The sequence below is a fragment of the Juglans regia genome, chromosome 11 (genome assembly GCF_001411555.2).
Source record: "Juglans regia cultivar Chandler chromosome 11, Walnut 2.0, whole genome shotgun sequence".
NCBI lineage: Eukaryota > Viridiplantae > Streptophyta > Magnoliopsida > Fagales > Juglandaceae > Juglans > Juglans regia.
Genome location: NC_049911.1, coordinates 25,696,974 through 25,713,178, shown reverse-complemented (window position 1 = coordinate 25,713,178; position 16,205 = coordinate 25,696,974). Strand labels below are relative to the sequence as shown.

The 16,205-nt window shown below is 36.3% G+C and overlaps 2 protein-coding genes across 9 annotated transcripts; both read left to right on the top strand.

The window, feature by feature from the left end:
* The first annotated feature begins 1,324 nt into the window (after nt 1-1,324).
* LOC109007314 (DELLA protein RGL1-like) lies at nt 1,325-3,567 on the top strand. Its single transcript, XM_018986942.2, has one exon. The coding sequence runs from the start codon at nt 1,618-1,620 to the stop codon at nt 3,358-3,360; it is 1,743 nt and encodes a 580-aa protein (XP_018842487.1). The 5' UTR covers nt 1,325-1,617; the 3' UTR covers nt 3,361-3,567.
* Nucleotides 3,568-5,399: 1,832 nt separating this feature from the next.
* LOC109007312 (histone-lysine N-methyltransferase EZA1-like) lies at nt 5,400-15,895 on the top strand. Of its 8 annotated transcripts, none has more exons than XM_018986932.2 (19): nt 5,400-5,611; nt 6,030-6,131; nt 6,970-7,241; nt 7,465-7,626; nt 8,104-8,188; nt 8,333-8,488; nt 8,610-8,657; nt 8,741-8,812; nt 9,427-9,462; nt 9,711-9,771; nt 9,940-10,381; nt 11,063-11,216; nt 11,901-12,121; nt 13,500-13,631; nt 13,928-14,015; nt 14,148-14,195; nt 14,276-14,404; nt 15,236-15,313; nt 15,382-15,895. In XM_018986932.2, the coding sequence occupies exons 1-19, from the start codon at nt 5,573-5,575 to the stop codon at nt 15,571-15,573; spliced, it is 2,517 nt and encodes an 838-aa protein (XP_018842477.1). In that variant the 5' UTR covers nt 5,400-5,572; the 3' UTR covers nt 15,574-15,895. The 8 variants fall into 8 exon arrangements, with proteins under 8 accessions (XP_018842477.1, XP_018842476.1, XP_018842480.1 ...); XM_018986931.2 differs by having other exon boundaries at nt 9,711-9,828; XM_018986935.2 differs by having other exon boundaries at nt 9,711-10,053; nt 10,291-10,381.
* Nucleotides 15,896-16,205: the final 310 nt, after the last annotated feature.

The window sequence follows — 16,205 nt, the reverse complement described above, 5'->3', positions numbered from 1 at the left end:
CTCAGATCCATAATGATTTTATTAAATTCATCTAGGTATTCAGAAATAAGAGTACCTTCCTTCATTTTGAGAGTGTATAACCGTTGTTTCAAATACAAACGGTTGGTGAGAGATTTCTTCATGTACAAATTCTCAAGTGCAGACCAAAGACCAGTTGCAATCTCCTCGTCAACAACCTCCCTTAAAACTCCATCAGATAATGACAAAAGAATAGTACTATGTACCTTTTCTTCTTCTTCTTTTGAAGGAGCCGGAGAATCATCAGATACCTTCTCTTCTAATATTTTTGACAAGCTCTGTTGTCGCAGTAAAGCCTTCATCTTGATGATCCATAAACTGAAACTGTTCTGACTGTCAAATTTCTCCACTTCAAACTTAGCCATAGCCATCCCACCAGATCATACTGAGCCAAGCTCTGATACCAATTTGTTGGGAATAACTGTATATCTAAGACTAACTCGAAGTATAGTAGCGGAAATAAGCAAAATAAAATACTGACAATCACACAGAAACAACACCAAGATTTAAGTGGTTCAGCTCAAAGTGAGCCTACGTCCACTGGTGGGGTCGGTATCAGAGCTTTCACTATCAACAAAGATGGAGTACAGAAAAATAATAAAAAACTTCTTTCACAAAGAAGTTATCTCTCTAGCTCTCTAACTTCTCTCAAGAAAATCACTAAAACAAATAAAAGTGATTTCTGAAGTGTAAAAAATAAAAGAGGCGCCGTTTGATATTTATAGAAACAGTGAAAATTCACTTCTGAGAACATTGGCTCGAGCGAACTCTCGAGCGAGTCTCGAGCGAGCGTAGGGTTTTGACATTTCGCTCAAGCTAACAGAAGAGCGACATCGAGCGAAACTCTCGGACTTGCATATCGCTCGAGCTGAATGTCGAGTGATGTTGAGAGAAGCTCTCGGACTGCATTTCGCTCGAGCTGAATGAACCTCCGCTCGAGCAAACATACAACATAGTACTATTTCAACTGAATTCAAGCCACCTCTTAACAACATACATGCATGATACATACATACATGCATACATGAATTATGAATAAGATAGATACTGGTAGGCCAAAAAAAAATAAATATAATATAGACACAAAATAAAACTGTAGACATGATCGAGAGTCGAGACATGTCATTGTACTCTACATTACTCATCCAGATAAATATTAGCCTTTCTGGTTAACGCCAATATCGGATCACGCAGGCTGGACTTTGTCGTTTTTCATACAAAAATAATAGCACTAATTTAGTTCGTAGCAACAGTCATCTGTATGGATGTTTTCCCTTGTTTCAGGCGATGAAGACACAACAACTATGCATACAATAAGTATTGTGTCGTCGTCACTCAGACTTTGATTTCTCACCTACCTTATTTCTTCATCAAAATCCAGTCCTTGGCATTTCGTGGCCGTTGGCTGCGATGGATACATCGAGATCTCAGCATCATGGTTGGCATTGTGTTTTTATGTTTTGTTTTCTACGTCACCATTTCTGTGATCAATGTAATTGAGCTTGAGTGCAGATATTACAGGTCTTGTAGTCGGTCTTTTTCTAGATATAACCATATTGACTCACTTGGAGGAAGATTTTCTGGCTTTCCTGCTCTGTTATGGATAACACCTTCTTCTTCTCTTCAACCCCATTTGATTTTGATGGAATCCAAGGCAGTTTTGGTTCTCTTGAAGGCTTTGAGAAAGCGAAACAAGACCACTTGTTTAATTTTGAATCGGGAGAGGGTAGTCCTATTTCTACTCGATATGGTTTTCATCATGGGGACAGAGGTAATAGAGGAACTCATTTCTTGAAAGATCAACTACAGCACCAACAACCCAAGTCAGGATATCAAACATTTGATGAATTTCACTTCAACCCTGTTTTCCCACCAACAAAAACAATCCGAGAAAGTACAGGGCTTGTACATCTCCCCACCAGAGTTTCGGAAATTCTTGAAAACGACAATCAATTTCCACATCCTTCTTCGTTAGCTTTTCTAGAGCTCCTACAAGATGATGGAAGTGGGTTCCAGAGATTGCAGGGAGAAAACTCGGAAAAGTTAAGTGAGATAAGCGCTGAAACTCGTGCTCTTAGCCGAAAATTATCAACCGAGGAAATCATAAGGGTGGCTGGAGCAAGGTATGTACAATTATCTACTCAGATGTATAATTATAATTACCACATGCCTATGCATCCTTTTGGTTTTGCTCTCTCGGGTCTGTCTGACGATGAAAAAAAAGATGTGGAACTTGCCCACTATCTTCTCTCTGTGGCTGAGAAGGTTGGCTACCAACAATATGATCGTGCAAGCAGATTGCTTTTACGTTGTGATTGGATTTCTTCTCCAAGGGGTAGTCCAGTGCAGAGAGTTGTTTTTCATTTTGCTGAAGCGCTCCGAGAGAGGATTCAAAATGAATCAGGAAGGGTCAGAGTAACGGGATTCGAGCAAAACAATGCACACTTGGGTAGCAATAGTGCATTGCTTAAATTTTACCAACAACTTCCTTTCCCTCAGATAGCGCTATTCACGGGAATCCAAGCCATAGTTGAAAACGTTGAATTGAAGCGTAAGGTCCATTTGATAGATATCGAAATCAGGTCTGGAGTGCATTGGTCACTCTTGATGCAGGCTCTTGCAGAGAGAAGAGATTTCCCCATTGAGCTTCTTAAGATAACTGCCATTGGACTTGGATCAATCTGCAACGAGAGTATAGAGAAGACCGGTAAGAGGTTAGCCATTGTTGCCGAGTCCTTAAACTTGCCCTTTACATTTAAGTCTGTTTTGTTATCAGACATGAAAGATATCAAGGAAGAACTATTCGAAATTGAAGATGAAGAAGAAGTGATCATTTTTGCTCCATTAGTACTGAGAACAATGATTTCAAGGCCTAATTGCATTGAAAACTTTATGAGTGTTATCAGAAATCTCTCTCCATCTATAATGGTTGTCTTTGAAGTCGAAGCAAACCATAATTCACCCTCATTTGTGAATCGCTTCATTGAAGCTTTGTTCTTTTATTGTGCATACTTTGATAGCCTGGAGACTTGCATGAAACAGTATGATGAGGAGAGGATGAGAACGGAAGCATTTTTGGGTGAACACATCAGAAACCTTGTAGCAGAAGAGGGTCGAGGAAGTACTAATCGGAATGTCACCATGGATGTCTGGAGGGCGTTCTTCTTGAGGTTTAAAATGGTGGAAATTGGGTTAAGTGAGTCATCCCTACGCCAAGCCAGTTTGGTTGTCGAACGGTTCTCTTGTACAAATTATTGCACATTGGATAAGAATGGGAAAAGTCTACTTGTTGGGTGGAAGGGAACCCCACTTCATTCCCTTTCGGTTTGGAAGTTTAATTAAAAGAGAGGCGCAGCATTTGTGTGGAGTTGCCAGGTTTCATTCTCAACAACTTCAAAGGTTTTCAATTTTCATCATTATGTGTCTCGAATATCTTATTCGTGGTATAAACCCTATTCGGCTTGAACGAGGGTTTACCATTTCCGCAGTAACATATTGATATAGTACCCTAAATATAAATAAATGATAGTTGCAGTCGTGAGTGTACAAACGTCGTACAATCACTTTGAAAAAAATAAATAAATACTATAACCACCAAAAATAAATAAATTGTTAATAGTGGACCTTACTCTTTTTTAAAGCGACTATACGACGTTTGCGCACTCCACGATTGTATGTAGCATTACTCATAAATATATATATATATATATATATATATGTATGTGCAATACTTGGGGCAACCCAGAGCTAGACTTGACACTCTCTTTCCCGGGGAGATCTCTAAATGGAGCATTGTCATGTCTTGGACAATTTGTCTATGTTTGTTTATTTTGTGAAACAAATGCAGTATGTAGACTCTGAAGAACAAAGCAAGTCTACTATTCTTTTATTAAACATGATTCCAAATATTAAGAGTTGCCTCTTCTTGACTAGTTTATTTCATTTACCTTTGGATTATGGTTCAATCTTTTATGGGCATCGAATGTGGTTTCAGTGTTTAGCCAGGAAGATTCCTTAAAGAGTTATATTTCATGCCCGTGCAAGAAACGGGAACAAAGGCTTAATGAACAGAGTAACGAAAGACTTGTAATCTGCAAGTAGATTCGCACACTTCCGGCTTTAAGCGCTGGCAAATCAGATTGAGAAATGGTATTTTTAATAGGTGAAAGTCTCGTGTATTTTTTTAAAAAATTAATTTTTTAATAATAGATTTTATTTTTTATTTTTTAAATTGAAATATGATGCCTTTTATAACCTACTAATGATCCGATAAAAACTCTCAAGTCATATTTATTTTATAGTCCAAGAGATCTCATCAATGTTGAAATTTAAATCTTGTGAAATACTTATAATTAGTGTGAATTTCTTTCTTTCGCAAACTCCCTAATACTAAATTTAAGATATTACATTTTCATTAGTGAAAAAAGACAAATATAAAATGTGATCTAATTAAAAATATATATATTACAAAGAGTATCAATAGAGCAATTTATTGTAAGGTTTCTTGACAATTGGTGGTGTCTTAGGTTTCACTTGGGTAGTCAATTATTTTATTATTATTTTTTATCTATTTTTACTATTATTCACTATTATTTAATATTTTATCATTATTTTTAAATATTATTCACAAAATATATGAGATCAACTCATTATCCAAACACAATCTAGTTTGGATAGTAAAATATTCTCAAAATTGAGAATACTTCACTATTATTCATTATTTTATTATTACTTTTTATGACTATTCAATATTTTATCATTACTTTTTTATTACTATTCACAGAATATCTGAAATCATCTCACAACCTAAACGCAACCTAACTAATTTGCATTGTAGAGTATTCTCAATTCTAAAAATAATTTATTATGATTTATTATTTTATTATTATTTATCACCTACTTTTTATTATTATTTAATATTTAATATTAAATATTAAAGTTACCAGATTCATTTCTCGAGCATTTTAGAAAAAATAAAAATAAAAGATAAATATTTTGGGTCTTGAATTCGGGATTCAAAAAATATTCTGAATGGGATTTTTTTTTTTTTATTGAATGATTAAAAAATTATTTTTTAATAGTATTGTGAATTTTTTTTTTTTAAAAAAAATATTTATAATGATTAAAAAAATACATAAAAAATAAAAAAAAAAAATTTACTTTTTTCGTAACAAATTTTGAATCTCAAATTCAGAATCCGTAACGAGACTCAAAATAAAAAGACTCATTTCACGAGACACTTTAAAAAAAAAGAAAAAAAAGTGGTGAAAACTGAAAAGTAGATTACGCATTTGGAACCTTGAAAAAGGTGATTAGATATAAAACAGAAATAAATGGTTGAAAAAGGTGATTAGATATAAAACGGAAAGATTTAACAACACTTCAAGAGGAGAAGAAGAGAGAAAAAGAAAGTGGTGGTTTCGGTCAGAGACCTTCAGGTGGTCTCATTCGCATCGTGTACGCCACGTCACCGAACCTTCCCCCCCGTTTCGGCGGGCCAACATTACTTCTTTCATCTCTCCCTCGGGCCTCGGAGTTGCATAGCAGAGCAGCCATGGTGTCCAAAGCAAGCGACTCTGCCATCAAAATCAGAGTCAGTCTCTCTCTCCCCCGATTATTGAATCCGCTACTTCCTTCAGCGGTTCTTGTTTTTGTATATACCCATGATTTTCCTGGAACTCTTAATTCTCTTATGATTTGGATTTTTAGATCGTAGATTTGATATCCAGTACCCCATTTTCGTGAATTTAAATTTCGAAATTTTTTGTTTAGGAGTAGCGCTTTTATCGCAATACTCTAGCTGTTCAACCTCCAATTGTTTGTCGAGAAATTAATTTTTTCTGCAGCAAACGGGGGCATTAGGTGAAACTAATGAGTTACTTAGGACTTAACATCAAACATCCAGTTCAAAGTGAAATTACTTAGGACTTAATAAAGGCGTCGATAATTGTGCATGCAATTTTTGTTTGAAAAAAATTATCTTATATAGTTTGTGTTGTATACATTGACAGAAATCAAGCGGAGAACAGTCAAGTGATTCTCTTGGAGCCTTACCATATAAGATAAATCAGCTAAAGAAGCAAATTCAAGCAGAGAGAATTGTTTCAATCAAAGTAAGTCTCATATTTCATGACATATTAAAAACAAGGTCTCATATTTTATTATATTTGAGGCCGATGCAATTCTCAGTATTAGAATGCTCACCTTTTTGCTTGCATGATTATCTTTGTAGGTTTTGTGGAGTATAGAGTAGTCCACTTTCTATTTTCTACTAAAAGTTGCACAAGTTCAATTTCTTCAATAATTGCATCCCATTGATGCCCTTTTATTTGTAGTTTTACATCCGCGCGCACACACACACAGAGCCCTATTATTTAATTTTTATATTATTTATTAAGTTGAGTGAATCATACATTTCTTTGCTTTGTTTTTTTTTTTTTATAAGTGCATTTCTTTGCTTTGTGGTAATTTAAATTCTCCATATGATTCTGGAATACTGCAAGCACCATCTTCTGTGCCAAATATTTCATCTATAGGATTGGCATTTTTCCATGAGCAGTGATACACCTACAAATTATTTACAACTATTTTAGTAATCATTTTACAATCAACCAATGCAATTAAACCACTTCATTAAAAAAAAAAAAATTCTCAATTGTACAAAACTGCCCTCAATTTTGTGTAGAGTTGTAAAATAGATGTAGGAGAGTTGTAAGGGAATCATTTTCCTTTATCCATTGTAACTATAAAGCAATCAAACAGCTTGGTTGAATTGGAACCCTGACCGGGAGTTTTTGAATGGAATTAGCTCTTGCTCGTTTTCACCATAATCATTACAAGTATGTCTTTGGATTTGGTTCTGTGCAACACCTTATCCACCAAGAGTGAGAAGCCTGCTTTGGCACATGTTGCTATCCTATTGCATCTAACTCCTACATATATCTTGCACAGGAAAAAATTGTGAAGAATGGAAGGAAGCTAGAAAGTCATGTTTCTCAGGCTATATTGGTGACATCAAGAAAAGAGGATTCACTCACGGAGAATGGGGTTGGAAAAATGCTTTCTTCAAGAATTGAACGTCCTTTCTGCAAGTTTAATGGACTTGCACAAGGTTTTGGAGAAAAGGACCATATTAACAGTCACGAAGTGTTATTGTCAACAAGTACCAAACTTCCACATGTTGAAAAGTTACCACCATATACAACTTGGATATTTTTGGACAGGTATGGAGTTACTCCTCTGTCCTCTCCATTTCGGTTTACCAAATTGGACATTTCATTGATGTGAACTTGTCCAGTGCCCTTCTTTAATGCTTTTTTTTTTTACTTTATAAGCGAGAAACATGGAATGATAGGGAATGCAAAATAAATACGTCTTCTTGTTCCATTGTTTCAAAGGAAGATTTTATTTCTTTCCCTCCTATCTTAAACTTGTTACACAGCACAGAAACCAGAGAATGGCTGAAGATCAGTCTGTGGTTGGGAGAAGGCGTATCTACTATGAGCAACATGGTGGCGAAGCACTGGTCTGTAGTGACAGTGAGGATGATACTACAGAACCTGAGGAAGAGAAGCATGATTTTTCTGAGGGTGAAGATCGTATTCTGTGGTAAGTTTAAATGAGATGCTATACTTGCAAAGTAGATATGGTGTTTTTAAACAGAAATCGATTCTGTGTTTGGTGGTACAACTCTTGTCAGAGAAAGACCTTTGCATTACCTTGTTCAGATAACGACAATCCTTCTGCAGAGAGAATGTTTTAGGCATAAACATATATCAAAGGGAGAACTGAGATAAAAATAAAATAAAATAAAAAAATGGTAGCCTAAATGCCGTGATGTCAATATCCTTACATACAGTGATATTGATACTCCTAGTTATGCTGGCTTCTACTTCATGGAACTTAGATGGTGCTTGACTTACTTCAGAAGTTGTCCAGACAAGCATAAATGGCCATGAAATATGCTTAACCTTTGGTCTTATATACTTTTTTTGCTTATGTGTTTATCACCAATCTTAAGGAGGATTGAGTTCTTCCATACTATAAGAATTTTCTTTTAAATCTTCTCTCTTTTGAAATTTTCAGGTTGGCTTTTCAGGAGCATGGGCTAGGCGAGGAAGTTGTGAACATTTTGAGCCAGTTTATTGGAGGCACCAGTTTGGAAATGCAGGTAATCTTAATTAACAGATGATATTGATTATTATGTTCAGGAGGATGGTAGAAGTTTCTTGATTCTTTATTTGAAACATGATTGGCTTGGATTTCTTCTAAGCACTTTTTTAATTGCCGAATGCTTTTGTTTTTTAAATTGCAGGAGCGGTATGACACACTTAAGGAGAAGTATTGTGAGAAATATGACCTGAACTCCAAAGACTCCTGGAAATTTGGACCTGACAGGGGTTTATATTTGGACAAGAGCCTTAGTGCTGCTTTAGATTCTTTCGATAACCTTTTCTGTCGTCGTTGTATGGTATGTGTTCTTAGAAAATTTCTCATCTTTATTATTTGGTGAAGAGAATCACTGGCTGTGCCCAATATAATTCATTAAAAGCTTCTATATAAATGCTTATCTATTTGCATCTATCCAACAGCTATTTGACTGCCGGCTACATGGCTGTTCTCAAGCTTTAATTTATCCTGTAAGAAGCAGCACTGTTTATAGTTTTGACTTAGTTTGATGTTTGTTTCATCCATTTATTTGACCAGAGGCTTTTCTTGACAGACTGAAAAGCAGTCATACTGCTCTGAACACGAAGAAGAGAGGACACCTTGCAGTGCTCAGTGTTATCTTCAGGTAAGGATTTTTCCCCCTCTTGAAATTCTTCAGTTCAAATCCGATAAGGGGCTTTGGGTTTTATTTCTTAGTAAAAACAAGATACACTTGGACCAGATTTTTTTTTTTTTTTATAAGTACAAATATTATATATATCAAAAGGAGAAACCAAGTACACTGAATGTATACAAGAAAACACCTTGCCCAAAATGACCCAAAAATCCCCTAATGACCCAAAAAACACCAGACCCAACCCCAACCCCAACCCCTTGTTTCCCGTAGAACTAAAACTCTACCCGAACACCCAACCCCTACCACTTGGACCAGAAAAATCCATGACATGATTTTCTGTTCTCTTGTTTTTTCCTAACCAGCTGCCATTCCTTTTGTGAGACCTGGATCATCCCCGTGTTCATGTGTGTTTTTTTGTGTGTGGTGTCTATGTTGATGTGGCAGCCACCTATTTACAATTGGTTCCTTCTTGTGAATGCTTAGCATCTGACTGGAGGGGTAGTTTGCTAATAGTAATCAGAAAGGAGGGTTTTGTTTATGAGAGACACATAATTTTCTGTGCAATATACATTTTAATCCAATTGTGTTTGTATTAATGACACTTTTTTCTCTTTCCAATAAAGCTCCATCCCTCTCAAAATGGTTCTGCTCAGTTAGAGGTAAGTTTACAATCAAATTATCTACCCAAGAAAAAAAACCATGAAACTGTCTGCGTTTTCTGAACCTGTGATGAATGATTACACAACTCAACTCAACAAATCTCAGGCCACACAATCTGCTTCATTTCACTTTCTTTTTTAAATTTAGTGGCCTTTTTTTTCATAGTCACCATTTGCCATTCATGTTTACTTGAGGGTTTCTGCCACTCTTGCACATGAAATACTTGAAGTCTATCAAATTCTTGCAGTTAAGAGTTGCCAAGGACTTGCCAGAAGTTTCAATTATTGATGATTTTCAAAGGATGGAAGGTACAACTTTAGAAGAAAGGGTTGGTACTCCTGTATCCTGTAATGCTGAAGAGCTAGGTACACATAATAGTGAAAACATTATACAAGATGAAGGATGTATTTCTGGTAAAATTCAACCTGTTACTTCTGAAGCTATTTGTAGTTCAGAAGTCGCTGCTGTGATTTCAGTTACTTCTCTCACGACGGTAGACGACCAAAGGATGGGGAAGCGCAAGGTCATGGAGCTCACAGACGTGACAAGACCTGACTCAATCTTGGTTTCTGATGATTTCCAGGATTCCGGTAAGAAACAGAAGAAACTATCAGCTTTGGATATAGGAATTGTAAGTAGTGAAGCGAAACCTACTCTGGATCACACTTCAACCCCCAAATACTCTCCAACAGAACCTGCTGAACATACTTTAAACGAGTTTGTTAGTTGTGTTAGTGCTTCTTGTGATAGATTTGAGGACAATGTCAGAGATGAAATAAAAGACACTAGAGAAGTGCCTGAGCTGAACCACTCATCCAATTCTATAGGGCGAAGCACCGAAGGGTTAAGTAGCTCTGAGTGGAAACCGATTGAGATAGAACTGTATTTAAAGGGTATAGAGATGTTTGGAAGAAACAGGTATGGAGCCTTCTGCTTTGCATACTTTTTACAAACGTTTGTGTACCAATAAAAAGTATATTTGTATAAGTGACCACAGTCTGAGTCACTAAGAAAAATCCAGTGTCAAAGGGAAGAACTTGAAGTTAGCATCCAATTTAGTTTTGGATGGGTGCTTATATGTGTAATATTTCCAGTTTCTTTGTATGAGTATGAGCTTAGACTTCCATTGTTACTTCTGCTTTGAATAACTTGTTTATTTATGTATTTTATTTGCTCATAGATGTGTCCATGATTTTCTAGATAAATGGACACCAGTGTTTTTCTAACAGCATCATGGTGACCAAAGTTTCCCTTGGTCAATTGTTATCTTTCTCGATGGAAACACAAATTTGAGGAGAGAGAGAGAGTGAGAGTGAGAGAGGAAATGGCCTTACAAATGGCAACAAGTGGCTTGAATTTTAAAAAAATTATTAAACCTGCCAGAGCCAGAGATTCTAGTCTAATTCATCTGATAACTTTTTTTCTTGTTTTTGTTGGGGTACGTGCATATTAGGTTCTGTTTTCTTCTGGTAGATGCCCAACTCAATCAATTTAATTTATATTTTCTTGCAATTATGGATCTTTTTTCTTGTTTTCAAGGTGGGATACAGGTATCTTTGTTTATCGGTTTGCACTTAATGTAGGACTCATGATTTGCAGCTGCCTCATAGCCAGGAACTTACTTTCTGGTTTGAAGACTTGCATAGAGGTATCCACTTACATGCATGACGGGGGAGCTTCAATGCCAAACAGAGCCATTGTTGTACCAAGCTCGCTTACTGAAGACAAGGGGAAAGCTGATATAGAATATACTGTAAGCATTCCAAGTATTTTTTTCCTTGATTGTCATTTTTCTTTTGATTTTTATCTAGTTAGTAGGTGAAGTTGTTGTAGCTCCAGTGAGATTTAAAACAAGATTGTGGAATTACCTGTCGCACTAGCTGAGCAATGGGGATATTCTTCTCCCTTCACATAAAGCTTGTTTCGTTGATGATTTCTTATGAAATTTTCAAGCACAATGGGGCTTGACTATCCACAACTCCAAGCGCGCATCTATCAAGGTTCAACCTTGGGAATTTACAATTTGGTCAAATTAATCATGTTTCCCTATGTAGTATTCTTCCTTCGTTGGAAGGTTGTACAAATTTTTTTGGTAAATCTTAAAGGAGCTCCATGTGCTTCAACCGACTTAAAAATCAAGATTGCTGTAGTGACTACATTTGAGCTTCAGTGGTATGGGTCCAGATAATCGAACTGGCTTGATAGCCGCAAGTCATCTTTTGACTTTGGAATTTTACTCCCCACTTGCATACATACTTGGTTACTCCTTTTGATATATATAATATTTTTACTTATCAAAAAAAAAATTTTATTCCCCACTTGCTTGTTAACCAGTATTGTTAATTAGCCTTTATTTTTTAATGGGCTGTGGCAATTGTAGCCTTAAGTTGGCTATGAAACATAGGGCCTTGATTTACTTTTTGTATTCTCGTGTTAGGACCAAGATATGCCAGCAAGGTCACGGCTGCTACGTAGAAGGGGCAAAACACGGAAGTTTAAATATTCTTGGAAATCTGCCGGCCACCCATCAATTTGGAAAAGAATCGCTGATGGGAAAAACCAGTCTTGCAAGCAATATAGCCCTTGTGGATGCCAGTCGATGTGTGGAAAGCAATGCCCTTGTCTACAGGATGGAACTTGCTGCGAGAAGTACTGTGGGTATGTTCAATTGGTTTTTAATATTAGCTGTTCAAGTGGTGAAGATGTTTTTTGTTTTATCATGGTCAATAAATACTCCTGGTTAAATATAAGATATGTGATGCATAGAAGGTGCCAGCTATTCCGCTAGTGAACTTACTAGACAATACATAGCTTTTTGGTAAAGTCACTAGAGATTCTTTCAAATGAATTGTGATGTATGACCTGCCCAGCAAGTTATTTGGAGCCACCCAATGTGCACAACATGTGTGTAAATTCATATACTTCCAAGTGAAATCACTAGATGGTTCTAAATAATTGTTAGTGCAGCCCTTGGACCGAACAAATTGCTTATATGCCTTGGAGTGGTAATGGCCTAGCAGAAGCAAAACAAAAAAGTTAGACATTGAAATCCAAACACAAATTTGAGAGGAATAGAACTTGAAAATAAAAATATTCAGAATACGTTCTCGTGCTTAAAAAACTCGAATGGAGATGCTAAAGAAATCTTTTTGAGTTCCCGTGCTTATTAAAAATATCTAGTCACATGAAATTTCCAATTAAACCTTAGGTGAATCAATTGCTTGGGTTTTTTTTTTTTTATAACACCCCAAAAGAGGCCCAAGCCACATCTAGGCCTATACTTCAAGAAGACTAGTCAATGATACAATTAGAGTCTCATTGGAACCATTATAATGAGCAAGAACTTCTTCTTCTCAAGCAATGTGGGATCTCATACATCACTTACCCTCATCAATAGATATAGGGCATCACAATCTTCCCCCCTTAAATTCCTGATATCCTCGTTAGGCTAGTCCATCATAGGTGGCAAGGCTCATGTCCCACATTTTTTTGTTGGAATATACTCTGATACCATTTGTAACATCCCAAATGAGGCTCAAGCCACATTTGGGCCTATACTCCAAAATGACCAGTCAATGATATAATTGGATCCTCATTGGAACCATTAAAAAGAGCAAGAATTTTTCATTCTCAAACAATGTGGGATTTCATACCCCAGCTACTCTTATCAATTAGTATGGGATATCACACTTTTTTCTGCTGACTAAAAGTTTAGCTGGTTGGATATTTATGAAGGATCCTGCTAGCAGGCCGCCCGGCTTTTACCTCTGGGCGTTGCGCTGGTTCAAAATTTCTTGGTTTTTTTATTATTTTCTTTTAAACATTTTTTTAGTATCCTTAATCATTAAAAAAAAGTAAAAATAAAAACACACAACTTCATTAATAATCACTTTCTTAATCATTAAGAAAATAAAATAAAAATAAAATAAAATGCATGAACCGTAAGATTGAGGGGGCAAAATCATGGGGTCATCTAGCATTGTCCATTTATGAAACCGATACACAATATGAAATAGAACTTTTAAACATGTTTCAGGTGCTCAAAGAGCTGCAAAAACCGATTCAGGGGATGCCATTGTGCTAAAAGTCAATGCAGAAGTAGGCAATGCCCATGCTTTGCTGCCGGACGTGAATGTGACCCAGATGTTTGCCGAAATTGCTGGGTTAGGTAAGGAGTTTCATATATTTGAGTTGGATACTAACTACGTTGGTGTTGGTAAATCCCATCTTATAATCTTATTCATTAGTCTTTCATTTGTCTAGACAGTTCTCCATTAAACGTCATGAAATTTTTTATGTCTCTTAAAGATGTTTTGATATTTTCTCACCACATTTAAAGAATTATTGTGAATTAAAGAATTATCGTGAATTCAGTAAGTCTAAAATGAAATTTTATTTTGTTGTTCATTCTTTGTGATTTCATTTATCTATAGTGTTGCGTTTGAAGTCATTTGCTTAATGCAGTTGTGGAGACGGTTCATTAGGTGAGCCACCCAGGCGAGGAGATGCCCAATGTGGAAACATGAGGCTGCTTCTAAGGCAACAACAGAGAGTGAGCAATTCCTTGTGTTTAGAACCAAATTGATAATGTTTTTTTTATGAGTAGAACCAAATTGATAGTGTTCCCATCACAAGGATCAAAACTGTATCATAACCTCCTTTTTTTCTCCTTTCTGAACACTAGATTCTCTTGGCAAAGTCTGATGTTGCTGGATGGGGAGCCTTTTTGAAGGTAGAAGACAAATTGTTTCTTTGTTTTCCCCTAAAATATATAGCTAAGTCTTCTGACTGAGTTGGTTGGTGTGATTACAGAACCCTGTGAACAAAAATGACTATCTTGGAGAGTATACTGGCGAATTGATATCCCATAGAGAAGCAGATAAGCGGGGGAAAATCTATGATCGGGCAAATTCATCTTTCCTTTTTGACTTGAATGATCAGGCAAGTGACCTTCATTGTTTAGTTTCTCCACTAGTCTTTAAAAATTTGAGTTGTCAGGCTGCCTCATCACAAGTTAAAGGTTACACGCCATTTTTCACTTTTTGTTATGAAAGTGCTTTAAGGTGCTAAAAGCACTTTTTAAGCTCCCTGATGCAAAACCAAATGGGCACTTGACCAACAGGTCTGAGGCTTTTTGTTCTCGCAGAATATTATTTTCAACATACCGTCACTTTAGCTGAAAAGTTTTGGTGCAGACTTTTAGATCAACATGTACACTCATTATGCTTTTTTTCCAATTAATATAGGAGGTAGGGATCTACGAAGGGAAAATATGGTGATAGAGAAAGAATTCTTGAGGGAAATAAAATGAATATTTAGTTTTTTGAAATATTCTATCAGTACTCTTTGTATCAGCTTACTTTTGAGATTGTGAATGTGTTTAGTGCCTTTAGGGAAAAGTATCTGTTGTGAGAAGAGGAAGTTGGTGAAATTGGAAAAAAAAAATGTTTTGTTAGGATAATGTGTGGAAGTGTTTACTCCTTTAAAGCTTGTAGTGCCGCCTAACAAGATACTTACATCAGAACACATGTATTGGATCATGTAATTGGAGTTCTGGCCTGAGGATGCCTCGCATTCAACAAACATTTAGTTTCGAATGAAAAGTGAATGCTTCATTTTGTGTTTCATTCTCCAATTCCTTCATCTCTGTTTGCCCCGCTTGGTGTCTTCTTATACAAGCATGCCATGCATGGCCAAATATAATGCACTGTAGCTTCAACCTCTTAGTTTACGTTGTCTGAAATCTGAAAGCAGCTAGTTATTTATTTACAGTTTGTTCTTGATGCTTACCGCAAAGGAGACAAGCTGAAATTTGCAAACCACTCATCAAACCCTAATTGCTATGCGAAGGTATGTGACTTTCTGTAACTTCCCTCTCAAATTAGTTGTTCGTTGAGCTGATACACTGGTTTGTATAGGTAATGCTGGTTGCAGGAGATCATCGCGTTGGCATTTTTGCCAAGGAGCATATTGAAGCTAGTGAGGAGCTCTTCTATGATTATCGATATGGACCAGACCAAGCACCCGCATGGGCTCGAAAGCCGGAGGGTTCCAAGAGGGAGGATTCATCAGTCTCCCAAGGCAGAGCAAAGAAACACCAATCTCATTAGCCATTGGGCCCTGTTCAAGATGTACATAGTAGTCCATTTCTCTGGCTACTCCCAGAGGTTCTTTTTCTACGAGTGACACTTCTTAAAAGCAGAGAACCTTCTTGTGCTCGATTTTGCTTCGAGAAATTATAAAGGTCGAGCAATAAGATTCTATAGTACTAATAAGGTCAAACATAATTGTTGAAAAATAAGCTAAGAAATCCTTCTAGCAGTTCAGTATAATAGGGCAATAGATAGAGAGCATTGTCAAGGCAGATATTATTGTTATTTTAATGATGTAAATATTCCTTTTCATATAAATTTGTTACCGCTGTTTACAGTAGTTTACCTCCAAAATTTTAATTGCCTGTCGAAAATTGTAGCACCTATTTCCTATTTCTTTTTCATATGGCTTGCAGCTCCTTACAAAGCACAGTGCTATGTGTGTATTGTTTAATGCCAAATGACACTCGGACTCAGGTAATCTTAAGAACTTTATATCCTGTAGAGTCTATCATAAATTATTTTCTATGGTTTCCTGTTAATCTCTTTACTACAGTAGTTATCTATTGTTAACTTCTGCTCAAAATAATATCTTATTCTTTTTGTTCAACTTTTGTTTCCAATAACTAGGAGTTGCCTCTCCCTCTCCT